Genomic DNA, 26,602 nt, shown 5'->3' on the forward strand with positions numbered 1-26,602 from the left:
ATTAACTGGTCTTCCTTGTAGGCGTATGGATACTATCCTATCACTGACAGAGTTGGTCTGCATGGCTGAGAGGGGGCATGCAGGGCCAAGAGGGCTGTCATGACCGGCTGAAAGGAGGCCTGTGTAGCAGAAAGAAGGGCCTGCTTGCTTTTGTATGCTGAGAAGAGCTGAGAGAGCTGTACTGCACTGAAAAAGGGAGGGGTGTGCTCTCCACCTTGGAGGAGCCTTCCAGACTTTGCCTGCGTGCGCCCTGATCCTAATCCTGAGTTGCAGCTGGAGGGGTGTGCTCTCCACCTTGGAGGAGCCTTCCAGACTTTGCCTGCGTGCGCCCTGATCCTGATCCTAAGTTGTACCGTTAGTTCTTTAACAGACCACTTAACTGATGTACGGTCTGAGTTCTGTGTAGCCATTGCAATGAATTATGGAACCCAGCAGAGAAGTAGAGAGTACCGTGGGGGGCATGGATGGTGTCAGAATTGGTGAAAAGCTTGGAGAGTAGAAGTATGTCTGACCTCTGCCTCTTAGGAATCAGCTTTGTACTGATGGAGGAGATTCTTTTCCTCCTGAAGTTAAAGAACTTCAGAGGCTACTAGAACAACACAGGCCCCAATCAGAAAATGAGAGGAGAAAGGACACCCTTAAAAGATAATGGGGATAGAACAGAGGTGAGCAGTGTAGTTCAGGCAGACCAAAGGACAGAGCTGTAAGCAAAGAGAAGATCATTTCAGTGGTACTGAGGGATAGCAAAGAATGTGTGCTTTTATAATCAGAAGTCATTAGTGACCTTTGAAAGATGCAGTCACTCTCTGCATTTGCTAGAGCAGGGGGAAATGGCAAGAAAACAAATATAACACATGTTGGCGACAATACTAGTACGATTATGGATGGTGAAGCCCAAAGTAATCAGTTTGAAGCTGAAGATGAAACAAGAACCAACAGTTACCATAAATGAGTGAAATTGTAATCTTAACGAATGGGTTAAACAGCAGATTAGACACTGCTGAGGAGAGAATTGTTGAACCAGAAGAGAAATCTGAAGAATTACCCAGGATGCAGCACAAAGGAACATAAATACCCAGGATGCAACACAAAGGAACATAGAGGTGGAAAATACACAAGAAAGGTTAAGAGAGATGGAGAATAGAGTAAGAAAATTCAAGATAAATACAACAGGAGTTCCAGAACGTTGAGGGAAGGCAATTTTTGAAAATTTAATGAGTAATAAATTTTCCAAATTGATAAAAATAGGGCCAGATTAAGACATGTGAGGGTCCTAGGTACTGACAATCTGTGGTGCCCCCTTCTCTGCTTACTCACACATTCGAATGGGATATGTGAGTTAGACATATACGTGTATATGTGTGTGTGTGTCTTAGCTATCCATGGTGTAACTTCTTTTCAGATGAGACTATAATAGAAGTGATTGAACACAAAAGTGGTGTATGCCATTTTAGCGGAATGAGATAAACTGGATTATAAATTTTTTGTGAATGCAGAGTACAAGGATTTTGATCATCTGCCGCATTTTCTAGAAAAAGAATATTCCACATATTCTACAACAAAGAAAACGAATCAGTGAACTTAGTCGTTTCAACGTTCAATGTAAAATTCTCTTGATCTCCCACAACAAAAAATTGACTTTCACCACCAATTTTGCTTTAAATGGCTCATGCTGCAGTTTTGATGCTTGTTTTGTAATAAATGCTATAATTATAAACGAACAAATGAAAAGATGTCATAAAATTTACTGATCAGAAAACAAATATTACAACAAATTATTGTTTTATTTTTAATAGATCTTCATCTCTAACATGTTCTAGTTAAAAACATTTCTTTCTATTCTCTGCTCTTACAAATTCTTCAGCGATTTCATCACAAGTTACTGACCAGTATCTACTTCCATACATAATAAGGACAATGAATCAAGTCTTTCTTGAATCATTGTTGTGTGCTCGCTTTTCCCTGTGTCCTGTCTGGTTGGCATCATTGGGTCTTTGCTTGGACAACTGGTGCCCCTGTTTTGTTGATGTCCGAAGCATGTATTTATCTTGCTTATTGGGTAATCTGTCCCTGGATGAAAGAAAAAAATCGTTAGACTCAGGAAGCCCAGTTGTCCCAAGCAGGACAAAGAAAAATAACTCCATACCTAGACTTGTCATAATGAAACTGCAGAAAACCAAAGACAAAGAAAAATCTTAAAGACAGCCAGAAGGGAAAAAAGATAGATTTCTTATAAAGGACTATACAGGAATTAGACTTGTCAGTAGTGACAGTGGAAGCCAGGTAAGTATGAATAATGTCTTCAAAGTGCTGAAAGCTTTAAAATGGGATAATTCTACTGATGAAGATAGTCAGAAGTTAAATTCTTTTTCTTACAAAGTCAGAGTGATCTTTCTAAAGCTCATATCATTCCCCTGCTGAAAACCCTTTCATTGCCATCAAGTCTCAGTCCCACCTGCTGACCAGCCTCAGCTCTGGGCATATTTGACTCTTAATCTAGCTCGACTGGCTTCTGCCATTCCAGGGATACTCCACACTGTCTCCCCTAAGTCTTTGTGCCTGCTATACCCCAAGCCTGAAAGCCCTTTCCTCCCATTTCCCACACCTTTCACACTGGCATTTAAGAAGGGCATCTTACTAAATGCCAAGGGAGAAGAACAGGAAATAATTACGGAAGATATAGTAAATTTCTAAGTACACGGTCTGTCGGAGGGAGTATAGAGTATATAAATCACACCTGACTTGTGAGCAATGAGAAAAGGTCACCATCTATCAGTTTCATTGCCTTCTGGAGTCTTCCTTAAAATCATTCTTTGTCTCAACTGAATTTAGTTTCTTGATCCTCAAAAGCTGTCATACTTTTCCCAGTGTTTGTTCAGGCTTCCCACACTCCTTTTTTTCAGACAGCTTTCTTATCATTCAGTATATGCAGAATACTGACTCCATGCTGAGCACTGTGCTGTGCTAGCCTGAGGATCCAGTAGTGATTGTGAAGGACACTGTGAGGTCCTTGGGCAGTCTACTGGAAACTGATAATGACCCCGTAGAAGAATGAATGGATTTCAAGTGTGATAAGGACCATACAAGAAATTAGAGGGTTCTGAATGTGGTAGCGAGCCCTGGTGGTGCAGTGGTTAAGAGCTTGGATGCTCTTTGAATCTATCAGCTGCTCCTTAGAAGCCCTATGGGGCAGTTCTATTCTGTCCTGTAGGGTTGCTGTGAGTTGGAATCCACTGGACAGCAATGGGCTTTTTGTTTGTTTTGGAATGTGGTGACAAGGAGCACTGGTGATGAAGTGGCCAAAGTTTGGCGGTTCGAACCCACCAGCCACTCCTGGGAGAAAGATACAGCAGTGTGCTTCCATAGGATTTACAGCCTTGGAAACCCTATGGGCAGGTTCTACTCTGTCCTTGCAGGATCACCATGAATAGAATTGACAGCATTGGGTTAATTTGGTAACACAGGGAACTCAACATGGGAAGGGGCAATCTTGAGATGTCAGGACCCTTGGGTGAGATAATGAGGTGAATAACTGGAGACCCTAAGCCAGTTGCCTCACGCGCTGTGCAGCTCACCTGGGGCGCCAGATGCCTTCCTGGTGATCCAGTGCACCCTTCAGATGTCATCCTTGTCTGTGTGTGTATGGAAAAGGAGGTGCTTTCTGGGGCTGACCCTGACAGCTGAGGGTCAATATGTGGCATCACACAGTTCGAGAAGCTTTGCAGAGTGGAAACTTTCAGGCAAATGTATGTCATTTGTCCTGTGTGTAAGTCAAGGTAGAAAAAAAAGGCTGAGAACCTCTGCTCTAGGTAAGCATGAAAAATAAAACTTGACAATTATCAACATTATAAGAATGAAGGATTATGGATATGCCTGTTTTTTTTTTTTTTTGTATTAGAGGGAGAGAAAGCTGTTTGTCCCGTTCGAGTCCATCGTTTTGGCTATTGTGTAAATTCATCTCGTTGAAGGTTTCTCACGTTTTCTTTGGCCCCCCCACTTTACCAAACAAGGTAAAGCATAGATGTTAGCTGTTAGAATTTCCTGGCTGCTTTAGGATTTTTATTGGATTGCCTAATTTACATGTAATTATGGTTTATGGTTTGGGCTATAGGAAATAAAGCGCCCTGGCTTTGCTACTGTGTTTGGTTTCACCCTCCCAAGAACTCCTCCAAGGTCAATTATGCATGTTTACAAACTGAGGAGCAGATTGAGAGGCTAGTAGTTTATTAGAGTTGTGCAGTGAGAACACTGGATTGCAGTCCAGATCTTGGATTACAAAACCCCCCTCTTTGCAATACACCCCGCTAACACGTAGACGCGGCATTCTTGATTCGATGCCCACCTCCTCCTCTTGGAATGGGAGGGGTGGCGGGCTGGTGTGGAGCGCAGGTATCCGGGGAGGCATGAAGTCGCCTGGCAACTGAAACGCCTTGGCGTCCATGCTCAAGAAGACTACGCACTGGGGGGGACCGGAAAACGAGTGGATTTTTGTCAGGAAAATAGCCTGATCGACGTCACTTAGGTCGGCGGGAGTGGAAGGAGGAACCGCTTGCCGGAAGGGGCGCAGCCGTCCGCCAAAGCTACGAAGCTGCGAGCTCCGACCCGCCGGGCCTGCGAGTGACGCAGAACAGGGAGGTGGAGTATGGAGATTACAGACTCGGTGCATTTCGGAACCCAGTTCTTCCTACAGATATGCCAGGATCGTCTGATAGTACCAATATTAAGATAAAAATGCCACAATCTGTTTGCTTTGTTTTGTTTTGTTGCGATATATAAAGCCCAAGTAGCGTTGTTTCAGGCGTGACCCGAACCTTACAGTGGTGTGCTCCGTAGTGGGCAGTGCTGGACGCGAAAGTTACTCATACTTACCTGGCAGGGGAGATACCATGATCACGAAGGTGGTTTTCCCAGGGTGAGGCTCATCCATTGCACTCCGGGTGTGCTGACCCCTGCGATTTCCCCAAATGCGGGAAACTCGACTGCATAATTTGTGGTAGTGGGGGACTGCGTTCGCGCTTTCCCCTGATAACTTGTGGCTTAACGATAGAAGCTGTAGGTGGTTGGTGGGTTGTAGTTTTCAGGTCCATTCGTTAGTGGCTCATGTGCTGCCGGGAGCCTTGTAATCTGTAAGGGTGATTTATGAACTTAATCTTGTAAGTATCGAAGCCATGCGTGCACCGTTTTTCTCTTAACAAAACGGCTTTCTAGGTTTGGTTAGGGCTGTGTGTTTCTTCCAGAGCTTTTGGGTGGTACAAGCTCTCTGCCACGCCAGTTAATAGGAACGTCGCCGGGCTACCTCCGCCTAACGGTACTGCATGAGAAAAGCCAAACCCGCTGCTGTCGAGTCGATTCCGACTCATACCGGCCCTACTGGACAGAATAGGATTGCCCCACAGGGTTTCCAAGGAGCGCCTAGTGGATTCAAACTTACGTTTTTGGTTAGCAGCTTTTTGTTTAACAGCGTAGCTCTTAACCACTATCCACTAGGGTTTCCCCATAAGAAAAGGCCTGGCGAACTTCTTAAGATTACCGGTACAGCCACGAAAACCCTATGGAGCAATTCTACTCTGTAACACATGGGGTCGCCATAAGTCAGCCAGAGACGACAGCAAGGGGTTTCGTTTTTGTATGTCGCATTAACCCAGCAAAGTCCAAATTGAAATGTACTAGAAGTATGCTTTACACAGAGGATCTTGAAGATGTAGTAGGAAAAACAGAGTGTACATCTCCTTTTTTTTATACTGACTACATTTAGAAATAATAGCAGTTTGGATATATTGGGATAAGTAAACCATTTTTTATTTTTAATGTAATTTTTTTTTGGTGAAAATATATGCAACACTCGCTCCACTCGCTCCCATTCCACAGTTGCTAGACATGATGATCAGTGAAATTGGTTACATCTTCAGTGTCAACATTCTTAGTTCTGTTCTAGTTGTTTCACTTATGTTTACTTAATCTCCTTGCCCCTTAGCCTTCTCATTTATGCTTTAAAGTAGCTGTTGACTCTGGTTTTAAATATATATATTTTAAAGAAATGCAATACTCAAGGGTGACAATCTTTACTCCTTGGGCTAAAATGTTATTTACTTTAAAAATGATTTCAAAGGACAGTTTCAATTCAAGGTTTGAAGAGCAACTCAGGGCCATAGTCTTTTGAAGACTCCTCCAGCCTCAATTAAAAAAAAAGAAAAAAAGCCTCAACAGGTCCAAAAAATCCAGATTCTTTAAGAATTTGAGGGTTTTTTCCACATTTTTCTTCTTTTTTTTTTAACAGGATTCATCTATTGTATTCCTGACCAGAACGTTCAGTAGTGGTAGTTGAGCACCATCTAGTTCTTCTGGTCTCAAGGCGGAGGAGGCAATGCATCATGTAGACAGTTAGTCCTGTAGTTCCTTCTCTGATTCTTGGGTTTCTCTCTTTCTGTTTTGTTGCAGACTAATAAAGACCAATAGTTGTGTGTACAAGTAAACCATTTTGTTAAAATTGATTTCAGCTGTTTCTTTTTACTTTTTTCACATGGCTACTGGAAATATTTTAATTAAATATGTGACTCACGTTATATTTTATTGGACAGCTGCTCTGACTTGAACTCTTGTGTGCCATCAAGTTGATTCTGACTTACAGTGATCCTACATGCAGAGTAGAACTGCCCCATAGAGTTTCCTAGGCTTTAATTTTTAAGGGAGCAAATTGCCAGATCTTTTCTGCCACAGAACAGCTGGTGGGTTCGTACTGACCTTTTGGTTAGCAGTCCAGCACTTAACCATTGTACCACCAGGGCTCCTTAACTTTACCCCTCACTGCTCCTTTATTTTAAAAAGTTTGCAGAAGGTCCTGCTGTGTTACTTCCACATACTCATATATTCTACCCACAATGCCTTGCCCTTCCTCAGCTGCCTGGAAAACACATACTTCATTTCAGCTCTTTGTTTTGTGTAGCCACCTGGGATTCACCCAAATCGCCACTGAACCCAATGCTTACTTACCCATTAGGCATGGTAGGCACAGTGCCTAGGCCCATGGTACTCTCAGGGGCCCACAAGTATGTTTTAACCTTTTAAAATCAGTAGAAAAATTAACTTTTAGGTTGAAGAAAATGTTTTAATGTATTATATAGCCATCTTTTTATCAATGCAGTTGTAAAATATAATTTTAATATTTTTTAAATGGAGAAAAGGGTCAGGGCCAATGAAGGCAAATGTATAGGACCCTCAAAAGCCGTAACGTGGTCCTGAATGAACCTAGTTCTTACCCCTTATATTAGCACTCACCACCCTTGCAGTTTTAGACAGGTCTCATTCTCTTACAGACAGTGATCTTATTTACTGCAGGCAAAACCCATCCCTCCATTATTCCTCTTAGTATCCCCAGTGCGTAGAATAGTGACTGGCACATTAAAAGTTTAAGTGGTTGTGAATGAATGAGAAGTATGTAGTACGTACAGTATAAGTAAGGACTTGAGAACAGGTGTTTTTTCGCCATTATATTCCCCACAGCATTCATAGAATCTCAAGGATACTTTTTGAATGCAGAAAATACTGGAGTAGGCAACGTATTTGTCAGGAATGGAGCTTCCTCAGCATAGCACAAAGTGCCTGCAAGTACCTTTGAAATCAAAGCCAAGGGGGACATAGATAGTCGTAGAGGCCTCAGAGCTGTGAGCTTGGCATCCCCTGGCTACGACGGAGAAGCCAGAATGTAATCTTCCTTGTGTGAAGACACACCTCTTGAAGCAAAATTAGGAAGGTTGTTCAATAATGAGATGATGTTGCATGACTGAGGTGGGCCAGCTCGCACTTTCTGGATGAAAGTTCTAGCAGATGTCTAAATAGAATTAGTGTGGTTTATACTGCACAGACCTGAGGCTGAGAAATGCAGGCTGGGGCCAGTGTGTGTCAGGAGTGAGTGAATGGGTTCAGACCAGGGAGTTCACTTTCCTGGCAGGGGACATTTAGATTCAGTTGTGTTAGTGTCATGGACTTCTTGACAGTCATAACTGCTTTATGAACTTACATAACGAAACTCAGCTTTTAAAAATTACCAAGTGTACGTGTCACCTTTATTTGTGTACACATATGTATGAATATATATGTGTATATTCACTATAATTATTACTGATAATTAGCATCATCGTTCCTAGAGTAATCAAATCAAGCACCTGTTAAACCTGTTGTCGTCAAGTCGATCCCGACTCAAAGCAACCCTATAGGACAGAGTGGAACTGCCCCGTGGGTTTCCAAGGAGCAGCTGGTGGATTCGAACTGCTGACCTTTTGGTTTGCAGGTGAGCTCTTAACCACTGTGCCACCAGGGCTCCAATTAAGCACAGACAGCTAAAATATGGAAAAAATCATGATATGAACCTAAGTAGTACCCCATGTTCAAAAATCTTTAAATACTGTGCAAAATACTCCCAGATTTGGCCTCCTTATTATGAAGAAAAAAGTCTAATCATATTATGTGTATCTCACAACCAGTAACATTATTTCAGTGCATTTCTTTCCAGCAACTTTTCTTGCATTTTTACAAAATTGCAATCATGCTATACATCCCATTTCGTATCCTTTTTTCAAATAACATTAAATATACAAATTTTTCATATTAATCATTATTATATTACTATTATGTTTGCATAATACTCCATTTCACTATTGTTTTGATTTCTAGGATTTTTTGTTTTTGCCATTCTAAGTAAATCTGTGATGAACACCATTGTGCATAGGAAGTTGTCTTTCTCTAGGATTACTTTCTTTAGGCAAGTTAGAAGAAATTACTAGGTCAAAATGTTTGAACGTTTTTTGACACTATATGCATATAATTAGGATTAAATTTTTTTCACTGTAAGTAATATAGCAAGGTTACAGAATATTTAGGGGAAAACAATGTGTAGTTCTGTGTTGACACTAACAAAACTATGATTAGTTGACATTTTGCTGTATTTCCTTTAAGTCTTTTAAACTTTGCCTTTTAAAAAATAATTGTAATTATACTGTATGTTCAGTTTCATATACTGCTTTGTTTGCATGCAACGTTGTATTTACAATTTAGGCTTCTCTCTCATTCCTAGAGCCCTACTGGCGCAGTACTTAACTGCTGGGCTGCTAACCGAAAGGTCAGGGTTTTGATCCCACCAGCTGCTCTGAGGGAGAATGATGTGGCAGTCTGTTTCCGTAAAGATTACAGCCTTTGAAGAAGCCTTATGGGGCAGTACTACTCTGCGTCAGAGTCTATTCAACAGCAGCCAATGAGGTTTTTGTTTGTTTGTTTTCTCATTCTTAACAAAGTTGAAGTTCTTCTTAAAATTAACTGTGAATCCAGACTCTAGAAAGACATCTAGATTTTGGAAACTGTAAGATGAAAGGAATCAGAAAAATAATCTCTAAAGAATTTAAAAATATTTATCATCTAAGGAGCCCTGGTGGCTCAGTGATGGTTAAGCTTGGCTGCTAACAGAAAGGTTGGAGGTTCAAACCCACCCAGCAGCTCTGTGGGAGAAAGACCTGGCGATCTGCTCCTTTCTAGATTAAAAAAAAGAAAACCCTATGGAGCAGTTCTACTCTGTCACATCCGATGGCTATAAGTTGAAATCGACTGGAAGGCATCTAACAATAAGAACATGGCCCAGTATATATCAAAACTAATGAAAACGCAGCATGTGAGGTATTACCCAAAAAACCCATTGCCGTCGAGTCGATTCCGACTCATAGTGACCCTGTAGGACAGGGTAAAACTGCCCCGTCCAGTTTCCAAAGAGCACCTGGTGGAATCGAACTGCCGACCTTTTGGTTAGCAGCGGTAGCTCTTAACCACTACGCCACCAAGGTTTCCATGTGAGGTATAATCCTAGTAAAATATATATATATGTAAAAAGAATTGGAATTACCATATATAGCATCAAAGTGTTAACAGCAGTCATTTGATAGTGGGATTTTTGTTATTTTAGTTTTGTTTTTGTATCTTTCTGTATTTCCCAAATCATCTACAAGGGTTTTTTTTTTTTTAAACACTCGTCATCATTGAAAAAACAACCTCCAGGTATAAAACAAGATAAAGCTTTAAAGAAATCACCTAGACCAATAGGGAGATAGCATCAAGTCTGTGAGACTATAGTTGCTGCAAACACAATTTTTTTTTTTTTGCCTGGAGTGCCTAGCCAGCAGGGGCAGAAAGGAAAACACACGGTCATGTATTCTTGTTCCTAAAAAGAAGGGACGAGCGCTTGGTTTGTTAACAAAGATGTTTCTTGTCAGGCCAGATACTTTTTCCCTTTGCGTCGAGCCTGCAGAGAGAATCTTGGCGAAGCGGGTTTGGCAGCCCCAGCTACGTGGGCACCTGGCCAGGGAAACACGCCCAGGAGCTCAATCACCTGCAGGGCTCGCGAAGCATTTGACACGTATTCTCTTATTCAGCCCTCACAGAAACTTTTTTAGGTAGGGAGGCAGTATTATTACTATTTTACAACTTAAAAGCGGAAACAGATCTCGAGTTTGACCAGTTCCCAGACTGGAGCCGCGATTCAGACCAGGCGTAACAGCTCCGCTGCCTTCACCTCTGCCGCGCCCCACGCCACCGCCTCCCGAACTACTCTGCCCTGCAGCGGAGGATTCAGCTTCGGTTGTTACAAATTCACGCCGGGACCTTTCCATGTGCCCGGAAGAGGAAAGAATTTTTTAATCTCTTGAGCCACAGCTGCCGATAACATGCCTTTGGGATTGTCGCGAGGCGTACCTAGAGCGAACGCATCCGGAGGCCACCGGCGAAAAGAGGAAGGCCGCCGGGAGGCTCTTGACGTCACTGCAAGAGGTGGTGACATGTAGATAAGGGGTCCGGTGACAGCCGGGTGGGGTATTCTCTTCACCGGGCGGAAATAGCCCTGTTTCCAGCGAATATCTGAAAGCAGGTAGCCTGATCTGTATCGTATGAGGAACTATGTAGTCTCGAATTGAAGACCCAGAAAACTCAAAATATAATTCACCATGACTCTACAGAATTCTGAGGATGAGGGTGAGGGAACAGGCGAGCCCAGCAACTCATACTTACCTGGCAGGGGAGATACCATGATCACGAAGGTGGTTTTCCCAGGGCGAGGCTCATCCATTGCACTCCGGATGTGCTGACCCCTGCGATTTCCCCAAATGTGGGAAACTCGACTGCATAATTTGTGGTAGTGGGGGACTGCGTTCGCGCTTTCCCCTGATAAGCTGGTTTGCAAAAGATAGCTTTATTTTTAGGGTTGCTATGATATCCTCAAGTTTTTTTGACACTAATGTACTTTCTGGCATTTTCTCTGCTTTAGTAAATGCTCTCGGGAAAAAGAAAAGAATTTTTTTGTTGTTGTCTTGGGACAAATTTTTAAAGAAAGGCTCTCAGAAGCTGGAGAAATCAGCTGCTTATGCTGTTGTTTTGTTCCGACTCACAGGAACCCAAAGCACGCTAGAACGTTTGCCCGGTCCTGCGCCATCCTTATAATCGTTGTTATGCCTGAGCCCATTGTTGTAGCCACTGTCAGTCCACCTCCTTGAGGGTCTTCCTCTTTTCTGCGGACCCTGTACTTTGCCAAACATAACGTCCTTCTCATCAGAATGTTAAAAGGAGGAATCCTTTATGTTTACATCCTGCTGGATAAAGTGGAGGATAAAAGAGGACAAGACACTTGACTGGATGGATTGACGCTGTGGCTATAAGATGGGCTCAAGCATAGCAACAATTGTGAGGATGGCGCACGATGGAGTAGCGTGTTTCATTCTCAGTGACATAGGGTCACTGAGTTGGAACTAACTCCACGGCACCTAGCAATAAGATGCACATTCTATAGGCTAGCAGAGCCCCGGCTAATCCACCAGACGCTCCTTGGAAACCCTATGGCTGGTACTACTCTGTCCTTCAGGGTCACAGAATTGACTCGAAGGCAGCGAGTTTATAGGTTAGCAGTTTGTTTTTGAATGTAAACATCAATGGTATTAAATTCACAATATTGTGTAACAGTAATTACTGTTTCAAGATCTTTTTTTTTTTTAATCATTCGTAAGAGAAATCGTATATACTGTACCCGTTACGCTATTGACTTTGTTGTGTTTGTGCACTGTTGAGTTGATTCCTACTCATAGCGACCCTACAGGACAGAGTGGAACTGCCCCATAGGGTTTCCAAGGCTGTAGTCTACAGGGAAACCTTGGTTGAGAGCTGCTGCTGCTAACTAAAAGGTCAGCAGTTCGAATCCACCAGGCGCTCCTTGGAAACTCTATGGGGCAGTTCTACTCTATCCTGTAGGGTCGCCGTGAGTTAGAATCCACTGGATGGCAGTGGGTAATCTTCACAGAAGGTGCCCTGGTGGCGCAGTGGTTAAGCGCTCAGGTGCTAAGCAAGAGGTGGTGGTTCAAATCTGCTCCTGTAAAGATTACAGCCTAAGATACATTACGGGGCATTCTGCTCTGCCACATTAGGACTCTGAGTTGGAATCCCCTCAGTGGCACCACCAGCAACAATCTTAACGGAAGCTGACTGCCACATCTTTCTCCTGAAGAGCAGCCGGTCGGTTCGAACAGCTGACCTACCAGTAGCAGCCCAGCGCTTAACCATTGTTCCGCCAGGGCTCCTATTCAACTTTATGTCTCTATGGATTTGCGTATTCTAGGTACCTCAGATAAATAGAATCATACAATACTTACCCTTTTGTGCCTGACTTAGTTCACTTAGCATAATGCCTTCAAGATTTATCAATATTGTAGTGTGTATCAGAACTTCCCTCCTTTATATGGCTGCATAATATTCCATTGTGTGTACAGTATGTGCCACATTTTGTTTGTCCATGTATCTGTTGATGGGCGCTTGGTTACTTTCCACCTTTTGACTGTAGTGAGTAATGCTGCAATGAATGGTGGTGTACAGTATCTGAAGTCTCTACTTTCACATCTTTGGAGCATATACCTAAAAGTGGAATTGCTGGTTTGTAAGGTAATTCTGTTTTTAGTTTTCTGAGGAACTGCCAAACTTTTTCGTAGCGGCGGCACCATTTTACAGTCCCTCCGGGGATGAATGAGGATTCCATTTTCTCTACCTCCTCCCCAATAGTTACTATTTTTCATTTTTTTGATGATGATAACCATCCTAGTAGGTGTGAAGTGATATCTCATTGCGTGTGTGTTTTTTTTTTAATTGTGGTAAAGTATATGTAACAAAACATTTGCCATTTCAACCATTTTTACGTGTGCAATTCAGTGACATTGATTACATTCACCATGTTGTGCAGTCATCATCACTCTCTGTTTCCAAACGTTTTTCTTCACCCTTAGTGGAAACTCAGTGCCCCTTAAGCAGTAAATCCCCATTTTCACCTCCCACCCACTTCTGGTAACTACTTCTGGTAACTACTAATAAACTTTGGTCTCTATGAATTTTCTTTTGCTGGATACTTCATATAAGAGGGATCATACAATACTTCTATGTGAAATTTTGATTTTACTTGCCAAAATGTTTTAAGGTTCATCTATATTGTTGCATGTATCAGAACTTCATTTCCTTTTATGGCTGAATTATATTCCATTTTATAATAGAGTTATTCCTTATTACATAAGTTATTGGAGGTCCCTTAATTAGGATGGTGATTTTCTTTCTTGCCTTCTCTGTGGGGTGGCATCAAATTTTCTTGCTTGGGAAAACTGCTGCCTAATTTGTGGCTGAATGTTCTTTTAACCTGCCAAGATCAATTTGCTAATTTAGTTTTCATTCTAGTTGTGAGATGCTGCTTAATAAAAAGGGAGAATATTAATGTGTGTGCTCTGAAGCTAAAGTGGTAAAACGTGGATTAAACCAAGACATTCCCACGTGGGTTACTTGAAGCCTCTTAGAACTGTAGAAGCCTCTGAGTGTTTCCATACCTGAGAATGAAAGCTTGAAAATGCCAAGTATGTGGTGGTTGGAACTGCCAGAGAGGAGGACGACCCTGTCAAGTAACTATGATAGAAAGCAGTAAGCTGTAGGAGCTGGCTTGTTGCAAAAGTACTCAACAGTGCTGAGAACCGTGAATAATAGCTTAAGGCCCAGTACTCCCCAGGCACTAGCTGAGATGTTGAGCCTAGTACTCAACAGATGCTAGTCTCTTCAAACACAGGGCTGGATGGTTGGGAGGATGCTTTAAGAATGGCTAGAAAAGAAGAAAGAAGTGAAGACTAGAATACTCACCTGGCCATCATCAATGACCGCCCTGACAGGGGACACAGCAGGAGTCCCTGAAGGAGCGGGAGAAAAGTGTGGAACAGAACTGTAATTCACGTGAAAAGACCAGACTTAAAGGTCTGACTGAGACTGGAGGAACCCCAAACCCGTGGTCCCCAAACACTGTATTAATCCAGAACTAAAACCATTCCCGAAGCCCACTCTTCAGACAAAGATTAGACTAGGCTATAAAACGTAATACTCGTGAAGTGTGTGTTTCTTAGTTCAAGCAGATATGTGAGACCAGATGCATGGCTCCTGTCTGGAGGCAGGATGAGAAGGCAGGAAGGGACAGGAACTGGTTGAATGGAACAAGAAACCTGGGGCAGAAAGGGGAAGTGTGCTGTCACATTATAGGGATTACAACTAATGTCACATAACAATATGTGTATAAATTTTTATATGAGCGATTAACTTCAGCTGTAAACCTTCACCTAAAGCACAATTAAAAAAAAAAAAAAGGAAAAGGAAAAAAAACTTAGACTACTCAGACATACTCAGCAGTAGATGTCAGTAAGTAAATCCTCAGAGATCCATGTATTCTGGAGATTTAGGGGAAAAAAGGGGTAGGGTTAATAGCAAACCTTGTATCTTGGAATAGTCCACGACACTGAAGTGGGTCTGGGGGATTTTATTTGTCTGTATTATTTGAACATTTTACACAAAGAATGTATTCATGTATTACTTGTATAAATACAATTTAAAAATAATAAGATTAAATGAGCTGCAGTGTCACATGCAGCCGAACATTGCAATATGACAGCACCTGAAAGAGCACATTGGATTTGTCCAGCTGGAAGAAGCTCTGGGGGCCTTGGCCAGCAGCCCAGGGTAAGGGATGTGGGGAGAAGTAGCATACGGGCAGGCCCTCAGTGCAGGCCCCTGAATGGACGGATGAAGTGGAGGTGGCAACTGTAGACTCCTCTTTCAAGAACATTCTCTACATCTTTTTTATAATTTTTGAAATTGTCCCATGTCTTTTTTAAGTGAAATTAAGTAAAACCTTATGCACATTCCTATGAAATAGCTTGCTTTTATTAAAGAATTGCCTAAATTATCATGGAAATATACCACTGTTTTTATACCTGGAAATAGAAGGCAGATTTGGGGGGGCAGGGAGACAAATCATTATAAAAGGTTCAGTTTATATTTATTTAAAACGAAACAGTGTTTTGTGAGTCAGTTTTGTTTGCTTAAGAACATTGCCATGTTATCAGATGGTTAGGATGCTGTTTGTGGTCACCGACATGAATATTTACAAATATCAAAGGAAATAAAGTAAAGGCACAAACTTTCAGCACTTTCTACATTTTGTCAGTAGATAAGTTAAGGTATTACCTCTCAGTAACCTACAATTCCTTAAGCCTCCTGGCTGGGGAAGTTAGACCCACCGAATGTGTCAGCTCTTGGCCTTTGCTTTCACCTCAACTATGGTCGCGCCGTCTGTGCTTCTCCATGTGGCACTCAGACCCTGATACATATGCTTGCTGATCCATGTAAATGAAGCATGTTTATAGAGCACCAACATTGTGCCACTTGTCTGCCCTGCTAGACAGTGAGCGTTGTGATAGCAGCAATCCAGTTTTAGGTGTCTTAAACACACTTAGGACACATATGTATGCTGTGAACACTTGATTGTATGATGGTTGGTTGTGGATACCACATGTGGAAAGTTAAAACTTCTCTACATGGTTCTTACCAGGCATAGTAACCGCTCACAGCTTCGGAGAGGTGGCTCAGTGACAGGCAGAATTGGAAGCACTTTACACATATTCACTCTTTTAAACCTCTCAGCAACCTCCTGGTTATTATTATCCCCATTATACAGATGAAGAAGTGGAAGTCTATTGAGGCTGAATAATTTCTCCAAGGTCAAACAGTTAGGGAGGTGACACAGCCAGGACAGGAACTTTGGAGTCAGAATTGTGAACCTCACCCGCTACGTTATGCTATTTACAGTCCTGCATAATGACTGCATTTGGATACTAACCTTTCAAAGTCAATACTTCCTAATTACCGTAATGACCCAACAAAACTCTAATTTTATTTCAGTCCCAGGAATTGATCATAAATTTATCCAGTTCTTCAGTTTCAACAACATCAAGGATAAACATTAATTTTTAGTTTCAGTAATTGTTCTCCTAGTTCTCTTCATTATAAATGAACATGAACAGATTTCCAAATGTGAAAAAATCTAAATTGCTTCCCTGTGTTTCTGGTTCCATTAGAATAAGCATGCTACTCTCTTTTGGAAACAGAATGTCTCGGCCTGTCCATCTTCCAGTCCCCTGTCCTGTTCAGCTTGGCTCCTTAAGAAATGACTCCTTGGAAGCTCAGCTTCATGAATATGTGAAACAAGGGAACTATGTGAAAGTGAAGAAGATTCTTAAGAAAGGTAAGAGATGGCGGATGGAACTGGGTCCACATTTCTGAATAGCGTTGGGAGGAATACCAGGGACATCGTAAAACTGAGTGAGTTCTTGGGGAAATCTGCAAGTTAAATTTAAGATGGGATGTTTTGTGCCAGTGCATTTCAGTAGAGGTCTTTAGTAACTGTTCTGCTGCTGTTTTGTTTTGTGCTGGGAAACTGTTAGGCCCCTAAGGTTTTTCCTTAGGCCCAAGTCATCTGTCTTGGATTCTGCTTGATTCCCTTTTCTCCTTCAAATCTGCCCCACCCACTGCTTCTTCTGAGGCCTATGGTGCAGTGAGGAGGCCAGTTTCCCAGTTTGCCCCTTTCTTGCTGCTTACAGCTTCACTGCTTTTTTGTTTCCAGCATTTTCTTGCTGGTGGCTACAAACAGCTCAGCCTACAGGGCAAACAGGAATAGCAAACACAGCTCAGGCAATCTTCAAAAGAAGAAACACAAAAAACCACACACAAAAAACTTTTGCTGGTATTTGGCCCCTGATCCAGAGATCCAGACCACCTTTTTTCAGAGTAATCAGAAGTTCTGCTGGAGCCCTCCTCTCCTTTCTTGGTATTGAAAGTGAGGCTTATTAAGTCACCTCTCTCAGCTAGTTTGTGGAACAGCTACAGTGACCTTGTTTCTCTACAATGTTTCTAACCTTTGCCTCAGCAGCTTTTATGAGGGCTTCCAGAATGACAACCCCAATTTTTGTAGGACCCAACTGTCCTACAGATTAGTTTTCTCAGACAGTTCTCACACTTTTCCACAACCACCCCTAGGGTCTGTGGGTGCTTTAATTCCAATATTTGGGTCATCTTGGAGTTGATCTTCATTGATTGTGTTTTCTCTTGGGTATGGGTATGGGTCACATATTTTCCTGTTTATTCATGTATTGAGTAATTTTGGATTGTACCCTGAACATTGAGAGTGATATGTTATAGAAACTGTGGATTCTTTTATGTCCCTCTGAAGAGTGACTGTGTGTGTATATAGGTAAGTTATGATCAGCCTTCCATATCCACAGGTTCCACACGCATGGATTCAGCGAAGCGCAGATTATTTGTTTGAGCATCGTTCGCCTGGCATCTTGTTCATTTGTTACTTTATGTGTACCCTTTTTTTCTTGTCATTATTACCTAAACAATGCAATATACAATATAACAACAATTTACATAGCATTTACATTGTATTAGATATTACAAGTAATCTAGAGATGATTTAAAATATAAAGGAGGATGTGTGTAGGTTATATCCAAACACTATGCCATCTTATATAAGGGACTTGAGCATCCATAGATTTTGGTATCCTCAGAGGTCCTGGAACCAGTCCCCCTTGGATACCAATGTATTTGTATGTACTTATTATTAAGTAGGCAGTTAACTTGGCTGAACCCAAGTTATGAACCCTGTCTCCCTGCAATGGACAGTAGCTCAAATGTCTGTGCAGCTTATCAAGGTTTTGTTGGCCTACTTGGAGTCAGCCCTGTGCATGTGTGGTTAAGGGTCAGCCGGAGATTTGGGGCATCTCCTCTGTGGTTCTCTCCTCTCTGGGATTCCATCCCCCTCACTTTCCAGCTGCTGATCTCTGGTTCTTCAAGCCAGTAAATCCTAATTTTAGCCATGTCCTCAAGCTAAAAATTATAAGAAAAGGAAAACTTAACTAAGGCCATTCCTTTCTTCCAGGTCTCCATCTCAGCCAGTGTTTTGTCGCTCTCCTCTGTCATCACAAGGTTGTTTTGCACACTTTGTCCCAAGTTTATAATTGTTGTCTGTAGGAGGGTTGCTGTGATAGGAGTCACTTGGCCATTTCTGGAAGCAGAACTCTAGATTGTGATTGTTGCTCTGAGAATAGTGCCAGCCCTTTGGTGTAAACAGACTTGCATTTCTAAATGGTCACTCTGGCTGTGGAAGTTTATGAAGTACGTGAGTGGGAGGAGAAAAGAACAGGATGACTCAGGTTTTTGATTTGAGCAACTGGGTTGAATGTGGTGTCATTGACTGGAAGAGGAAAGAGTTTGGTGTGGAAGCTGATGGAGTCAGTTTGGGCAGGCTGAGTTTGAGATACTTGGGATTTAGCTAAATGGAATATCAAATAGAAGCTGGATATATGAGGCAGGAACTCAGAAGAGAGGCCTGAGTCCACATCCACATTTTGAAACCAAGGATGGGCAAGAGGTGAGAGGGCTAGAAACTACTGGCAGGGGCCTCACTCCTGTACAGACAGGCTGGCCTTGGTGTGGGAGAAGTAGAAAAAGAGGGAGGGGAACTAGGTGGTCAATAGCCAGGCTGAGGGAGGAGTACTACATTCATTGAATCATTGTTCAGGCAGTCAACATTTAGGAGGCACCTATTGTGTGCCAGGCAAGGTGTTGGAGATACAAAGGTAAGACCTGGTTCTTCCTTTTAAAGAGCTCACGGTTTAGTAGGGGGTTGGGGACAGAAGTGTATTTGCGTGCAACACAGGGAGCTATGTAGAGCCACATACAAGGATAAATAGGGGCACAAAGCACATGGTAGACACTGCTCCCTAGGGAGATCAAGGAAGTCACCTGTCAAAGGTGACATGAGCTAAGTCTTAGAATGTGCTGGAGTGATGGTCATATCCATTTGCAGTTGGAGAATCTGCTCAGAGAAGACCAAAGGGTGTAATGGATGGTGAGGGGTCTCCAGAAAGATTGGTAGAATGGATAATGAAAAGAAACTTAACTATGGAAGGGCCTGGACCACAGGCTGGGCCTTTGGGTGAAAGTGGCAGGAAGGCACTTCATAAATTCAAGATGAAGCACTGCTTTAACACCAGACCTGACCGAGTTGCCCTGACGGTGCCCCTTTCTCTGAAGGAATTTAAGCACAGAGCATTGGAAAAAGGTTATAGTAGGAGAGGTGGTTGGATGATATGACTGGTGGTCTTATTAGTCATGTTACCATCATGCAGTTAAAAGATGTGGTTGATTCATAATGCCATGTGCATGTCCAGGTGGTATTGTGCTTCCTGGCATGCAGAAAAATTGTGGGGCAGAAGCATTTTTACAGCAGGAAGTTAAGTGACTAGAACATTTGCATACCATCATATATAAGATGAGTTATTCAAGGAGAAACTGGGGCTAAATTTTGCCAGAAGTAACTGAGTAGGCTTCCTCTGGGATTTAGAAGGTAGGAAGACTAATTTTTCAGACTGAACTTTGAGAGAGTATGTATTTGGTGCCTTATTAAAGAAATAGATTTGAATGAAGACTAGACCTGTAGTGAGGAAGAACACAGTCTTTAGACCTAAATTCCAACTCTGGTTCTGTCTGCTGGGTGGCTTTGGACAAGTTACTCATTCTCTCTTAGAAAAATAGTTGTACCCTTTTCATTCCGTTATTTAGAGGATGAAGTGAGAAAACAGATTTAAATGCCTATTGTTGAGTAGGCAGTCAACAAATGATCTTAGTCATGTTTATTATAATGTGGTATTAGAAGTATACACCACTTCTTTTTTTCTGCTTTTTTTTTTTTTTTTTTGTCTTTCTCTTTCTGTCTTTGTATCTTTCTGTCTTTCTTGTCTTTTTGTTGAATATTCAAGTCCTAGGAAACTTGGTCTCTGAGTTGACTGACTTCTCTACAGGGCTTTGAACTGGACTGGTTCGAACCCTGGTGAGAATTTGCAAGTCCACCCCTAGATATACTGAATCAGAATCTACATTTCAACAAGATCCCCAGGTGATTCTTATGTATAATAAATGTAGAGACCCACTGCTCTACTAGTGGTTCTCAGAATTGGTCCCTAACCAGCAGCATCAGCATTGTCTGGAAACTTGTTAGAAATTCAAATTCTCAGCAGGGATTCAAACCGGAACAGCTAGTTCCAAGGCCCACTTCTCTAGCAGGGAGAGGCGGTTGGCTGTTTTGACAAGGGACAGAGTGGAGCCACGGACCTTGACCGTGGTCGCGTCTGTTGATCAGGACATTGAGCTGGTAATTGCAGTCTAAAAAAAAAAAAATTTTTTTTTTTTTCCATGTTAGGAATGAGTCAGACGAGGGCAGCGAGCACAGCGTGTGATTGGCTGCCAAGAAACTATATGTTAATAAGGTCTATTGCTGCTTTGAAGAATTTCTGAAAGATTTACAAGGGATAATAGTGTTTTCAATATTGGTCATAGCGACCAAATCATCATGAGATATAAAATGTATCTGAAAAGACAAATGACCTGAGAAAAATCTCGCCATCGCTGTAATGTGTGCAGCTTGCTGGGACCCAGCAGAGGCTGTGCATTCAAAGCTAAGACTATACTTTCAGGGATCATTTCTATAGTTCGTTACTAGAGAAGTTTCTCTGATCGTGTAGAGCACCGAAAACCACGAGGAGGAGGTGCAGTGTTCTCTCCTGAGCGTGAAGCCGGCTCTTGGTGTTGCTTCGCTGCAGCTGCCTTTTGCCATTGATGACCGTTCTTCTCTTCTTTCGGGGAGAGTAAGAGGGAGAGAATGCAGTCTGAGTGGCTTTCTTTTTTCACTTTGTCTTAAAGGTAGTTAATCTTTTTGAATAATGTGTTTTTCTGCTTGTCAGACTCATCAGACCTCTTTCATCTTTACTCATTCAATTTGCATAATGCTTCCATTTTCCTGCTTCTAGATAACATTTTTTCTTTAAGATCTTTGATTAAGACTTAGCATTTATTGTTTCTTAGGGGTCTTTTGGGAAACTCTGGTGGCTTTTGGGAAACCCTGGTGGCGTAGTGGTAAGTGCTATGGCTAACCAAAGGGTCTGCAGTTCGAATCCGCCAGGCGCTCTTTGGAAACTCTGTGTGGCAGTTCTACTCTGTCCTATAGGGTTGCTATGAGTTGTAATCACTTGACAGCACTGGGTTACTGGGATGGTCTTTTGAAGTTGCTGAGAAGTCTAGGTTCTCTAGGACAAAAAAAAAAAATTTTTTTTTTTAGACAAGCTTGTGTTAAATGTGGTTTTAGAATTTTATAACAGGATGAGGCTACCTAAAATATTCCACTGGTCCTGCCCCCGCCTGGAGCAAGGAAGAATGAAGAAAACCAAAGACACAAGGTCAAGATTAGTCCAAAGGACTAATGGACCACAACTACTACAGCCTCCACCAGACTGAATCCAGCACAACTAGATGGTGCCCAGCTACCAACACCAACTGCTCTGAGGGAGATCACAATAGAGGATCCTGGACAGAGCTAGAGAAAAATGTAGAATAACATTCTAACTCCCAAAAAAAGGACTTACAGGTCTGACAGAGACTGGAGAAGCCCTGAGAGTATGGCCCCCCAGGCACCCTTTTGACTCAATACTGAAGTCACTCCTGAAGTTCACCCTTGAGCCAAAGGTTAAACAGGCCCATAGAACAAAATGAGGCTAAACGGGCATATCAGCCCAGGAACAAGGATGAGAAGGCAGGAGGGGACAGGAAAGCTGGTAATGGGGAACCCAAGGTCGAGAAGGGGAGGGTGCTGGCTGTCATGTTGTGGGGTTGGCAACCAATGTCACAAAACAATATGTGTATTGATTGTTTAATGAGAAACTTAATTTGCTCTGTAAACCTTCACCTAAAGCACATTTAAAAAAAAAAAGGAACATAGAAAAAAAAAGAATTTTAAAACAGGGTTTCTCTGTTTACTTAAGATCTTTTTTTTTTTTTTTTTTAATCTGCCTTTTTGAGCAACATTCGCAAAGCACTACCCCAGCAGCTGACATTCTGGATTCACTTTCTTGTATACTGTTAATCTTTTTTCTGGTTTAATTCTTCATTTTGCTGGAACACATCTTCTAGAGAACCCAGCCTAAGACACCCGCACCTTTACTCTTTATCTCTGGGCTCCAAGTCTGCTGTACAAACATTCTTAAAAAGATATTCCAGAACAAAGACTAACATTCAGAAATGTGAGAGATTCGTGGAGAATTGTCTCCCAGCAGTGACATGATTGGATTTAAGGTTTGAAAGGAAACCTCTGGCTGCTGCTTGGATAATGAATTAGAGAAGGGCAACCATGAATGTAGACCAGGTTGTGTCCACCTGAGAGGTGATCACTTGACCAGCCAGGGGAGTAGTAGAGCTGGAGAAAGGTGGATGAATTTGAGAGGTAATTAGGAGATAATTCAGCAGCACTTACGACAGGTTGGTATGAAGAAAGGTGTCAAGGATGACCCTTGTTTTCTGGCGTGTACACTGGATGGATAGACAGTGATACCATCATTGAGGCAGGGAACTGGAAGAGGCCCAGTTTTGGGGAGCAGGCAAGATTAGTTCAGTTGGACACATTGAGTTTGAGGTGCTTTTGAGACACTCAAGACAAGATGTCAATCAACTAGCTGTCAGCAGACAAATCTGCACCTGAGGTCTAGTGCCTGCTAGGCACTGCACTCCAGAGTCAGACCTCCTGGAATTGAAATCCTGGTCTAGCATTTACTGTCTCTGTGACCAAGCAGAAGTTACTCAAGTTCTCTGTGCCTCAGTTCCTTCTTCTGTAAAACGGGTGATAATGATAACCTCAATAGCGGCATTGTTGAGAATATCAGAGCTAGAAGGGACTTTCATGGTAGGTTATTTAGTGCAATTCCTATTTCACATTTTAAAGTTAAGGACAGTATTTTTCTGTCTCTCTGCTTCTCTCACCCCCACCCCAAGTCTCTAGTACCCAGAAGTGGAGTATTTCTGTATGTGTGTACAAATGGGCATGGAAGATGTAGGGCAAAGTCTCAGGTTCATCTAGGGAGGTTGAGTTTTTACCAGCTACCCAGCTGGATGAGTCACTGGAACTGCTGAAGAAAGGACCTCGTAATTTCCATGAGGATAGCAATTGTGGGTCTCATTCTCCTTGTTATCTGCCACAGAGCATGAGAGTGCTGTTCTTTGAGTAAATACATGGCTGTTGTCTGTCAGGAACTGTCCAGAGGGCCTTAGGTCAGGGGACATATTATTTGTTCTTAGCCTTTGCTCTGCGAAGTACTTCTGGTCCCTAAGACAGCTCCCATTAGTAAGTGGCTCTACTCCTGCTACCACCCTCTGTGACTGCACTATGATTTGCTTCCATAGTGTTGATGAGAAACACCTAAATGCTGTCTCACTGCTCCTCAGACAGTGCACCCAGATACCCCCTTTTTCCCCATTGAACTCCCACTCCCCAGCATTCCTACTGCCTAATTCTCTTCAATAAGGAGCCCTGGTGGCATGATGGTTAAGTGTTTGGCCACTAACCAAAAGATTGGCAGTTTGAACCCACCAGCCTCTCCGAGAGAGAATATGTGGCAACCTGCTTCCTTAAAGATTACAGCTTTGGAAACCCTATGAAGGCAGTTCTACTCTGTCCTATAGGGTTGCTATGAGTAGGAATTGACTTGACAGCAATGGGTTAAGGTCATTTTCTTAAATTTTATCTACAATTTCTTATCTCTAGGCAAAATACAACGAGCCTTTACTTGGGTAACATGGAAAGAAATAAGGACTCAAAAAAAGGTATAGAATGGAGTAATATTAGTGTTCAAAGAGGCAAGGGACAGCCATGTAGCCTTAGGGGAACAACTTAACATCTCTAAGCTTCCATTTCCTCAACTTTTTAGGATTATTTCTAAGATTTAAAGCGGTGATCCATGTTTAGTAGGGGGCCTAGGTCCTAGTAAAGTGCTAGAGAAATGTTAGCTTTTTTCTTTTTTTAATTAACAAGAGAAATCACATTTAAGACAGTTTGGGGGGGAGGGGTATATAACCTTACATACTCACTTGGCAAGTTATTTTTATTTTAAAAATATCATTTAGGTTGGTTTTTAGTTGGTTTAATACTGACAGGCACTCAGGAGAAAACTAAAAAGGAGCCATAGTTGACCTGCTGGTATTTAAAAATAAAGCTGATACAGTCTTCTTGTTAGGTGCCATCGAGTGGATTCTGACACATAGTGACCCCATGCACAACAGAACGAAACACTGCCCGGTCCTTCACCATGCCCACAGTCACTGCTGTATTTAAGCCCATTGTTGTACCATTGTGTCAATCAATGGTACTGAGGGTCTTCCTCTCTTTTGCTGACCCTCTCTCTACTTTACCAAGCATGATGTCCTTCTTCAGGGATTGGCCCCTCCTGATAAGATGTTCAAAGTAAGCAAGACAAAGTCTTAACATCCTTGCTTCTGAGAAACATTCTGGCTCTACTGTGTACTTTTTCCAAGGCAGATTTGTTCGTTCGTCTTGCAGTCCGTGGGATATTCAATATTCTTTGCCAGCACCATAATTCAAATCACAATTCATCTTGGAATTTAACGTTTTCATTGTCCACCTCTCGCATGCATATGAAGCAATTGAAAATACCATGGCTCGGGTCAGGCGCACCTTAGTCCTCAAACTGGTATCTTCGCTTCGTAGCACCTTAGAAGTCTTTTGCAGCAGATTTGCCGAGTGCAATAATGTCATTTGATTTCTGACTGCTGCTTCCATGAGTGTTGTAATTGTTGATCCATGTCTTAGGTTGAAACATTCAAACACTACGAAATCAGGGATAAAAGTAGACACCACCCAGGAAAGAAAAAAAAAAGTAAGTGGTTTTTGTTTTTTTGTTACAGTTTTTGTTACTTTTTACCTACCTAATTTAAAAAAATTGAGAGGCATTTTTCAAAATAAATATCTCTGTTTCTCAGTTAAGATTGACTTAGGTGTTTGTACATTATTTTGGAAAAACGACACTGGTGAGCCAGATAAACGCCTGTCACGCCCAGACTTACATGGGCAACCAGCAGTTAAGTAAAAGTGTCAAATTAAGCCACTTATTAGCTTTCGAAATTCAGGATTTTAGGAGGTAAAGTTTTTTTTTAATCTCATGCACAGAGGCTGCGTGTCAGAAAGTTAGTTGCATAGGAGCACACCCTTTGCGTTAAAGCAGTCCGGAAACGTTAGCCTTTTAAGAGACAGTAGCTTCTCATTGGCTGTTGGTCCATAATAGGCTAATTAAGAAACATAAAGTCTTAAAGTTTCTTAAAGAAAAATCCTCTTAAGAGTGTTCAGAATACTTTTTGAATGTTGTATATAAAACATACTTAGAAAATACATTTATGTAACATTGCTGAAAAGATAGTAACATGAAAAACAAATCGCCATCTGTAAAAAGTGCGCGGCTGCCATAGACAAAGCGAAAGCTCTGAGTTCAAGGTTAAGACTATATTTTCAGGGATCATTTCTATAGTTCGTTACTAGAGAAGTTTCTCTGATCGTGTAGAGCACCGAAAACCACGAGGAGGAGATGCAGCATTCTCTCTTGAGCGTGAAGCTGGCTCTTGGTGTTGTTTGACTGCAACTGCCGTTTGCTATTGATGATCGTTCTTCTCTTCCCTTGGGGGAGGAGTAAGAGGGAGAGGATGCAGTCTGAGTGGCTTTCGCTTTTTTAACTCCCAATAAAAGACAAAATGGCCGTCTTAAGACTTAGTGCTAGTGTCTTGTTATCCAGCCACAGTAACCCTGTGTGCCTTCCTATGATGTTTTATTTCTAGGCTGGGATTTTTATTAGACTTTTGTGGAGAGCTTCTTCAGTGGTTTGGCTCCTAACAAAAAAGGTCGGTAGTTCAAATCCACCAGCCGCTTCTTGGAACAGAACGAAAGCCCAAGCCAAACCCGTTGCGGTAGGGTTTCTAAAAACTGAGTAGAATTACCCCCTAGGATTTCCAAAGACTGGCTGGTGGATTCGAACTGCCTAGTTTTTAACCATTATGCCACCTGGGCCCCTGAACAAGAGTAAGGGAACATCCAAACACGTGGCAGTGGAGTGGATACTGACTCATAGTGAACTCTATAAGACTGAGTAGAACTGCCCTCTAGGGTTTCCAAGGAGCATTCCAACTGCCAGCTTTTTGGTTAGCAGCCTAGCTCGTAACCACTGCACCACCAGGGCTGCATGGTTTATAATCAGGAAAGGCGTGAGTCAGATTTGCAGCCTTTTACTATACTTTTTTTTTTACTATACTTACTCAATATCCTGAAGAACTTGGCATCAGGATTGGA

General features: G+C 42.1%; 1 protein-coding gene and 4 non-coding genes across 7 annotated transcripts in view; all 5 read left to right on the forward strand.

The window, feature by feature from the left end:
- The first annotated feature begins 4,861 nt into the window (after positions 1-4,861).
- On the forward strand, positions 4,862-5,025 carry LOC126063395 (U1 spliceosomal RNA). The gene has a single exon (XR_007514335.1). It is a non-coding gene; the product is annotated as a U1 spliceosomal RNA (small nuclear RNA).
- Positions 5,026-10,591: 5,566 nt separating this feature from the next.
- Positions 10,592-26,602, forward strand: part of TEX14 (testis expressed 14, intercellular bridge forming factor) — an 88,230-nt gene continuing 72,219 nt past the window's right edge. For all 3 annotated transcript variants that reach the window (XM_049858946.1, XM_049858944.1, XM_049858945.1), the window contains exons 1-2: positions 10,592-10,806; positions 16,476-16,612. In XM_049858946.1, the coding sequence (XP_049714903.1) occupies positions 16,477-16,612 (136 nt within the window). In that variant the 5' untranslated portion in view covers positions 10,592-10,806; position 16,476. The remainder of the gene's footprint in view (positions 10,807-16,475; positions 16,613-26,602) is intronic.
- LOC126063382 (U1 spliceosomal RNA) lies at positions 11,036-11,199 on the forward strand. The gene has a single exon (XR_007514322.1). It is a non-coding gene; the product is annotated as a U1 spliceosomal RNA (small nuclear RNA).
- Positions 20,888-21,104, forward strand: LOC126063423 (small nucleolar RNA U3). Its single transcript, XR_007514363.1, has one exon. It is a non-coding gene; the product is annotated as a small nucleolar RNA U3 (small nucleolar RNA).
- Positions 25,760-25,978, forward strand: LOC126063424 (small nucleolar RNA U3). The gene has a single exon (XR_007514364.1). It is a non-coding gene; the product is annotated as a small nucleolar RNA U3 (small nucleolar RNA).

Source organism: Elephas maximus, chromosome 19, assembly GCF_024166365.1.
Source record: "Elephas maximus indicus isolate mEleMax1 chromosome 19, mEleMax1 primary haplotype, whole genome shotgun sequence".
Lineage (NCBI taxonomy): Eukaryota > Metazoa > Chordata > Mammalia > Proboscidea > Elephantidae > Elephas > Elephas maximus.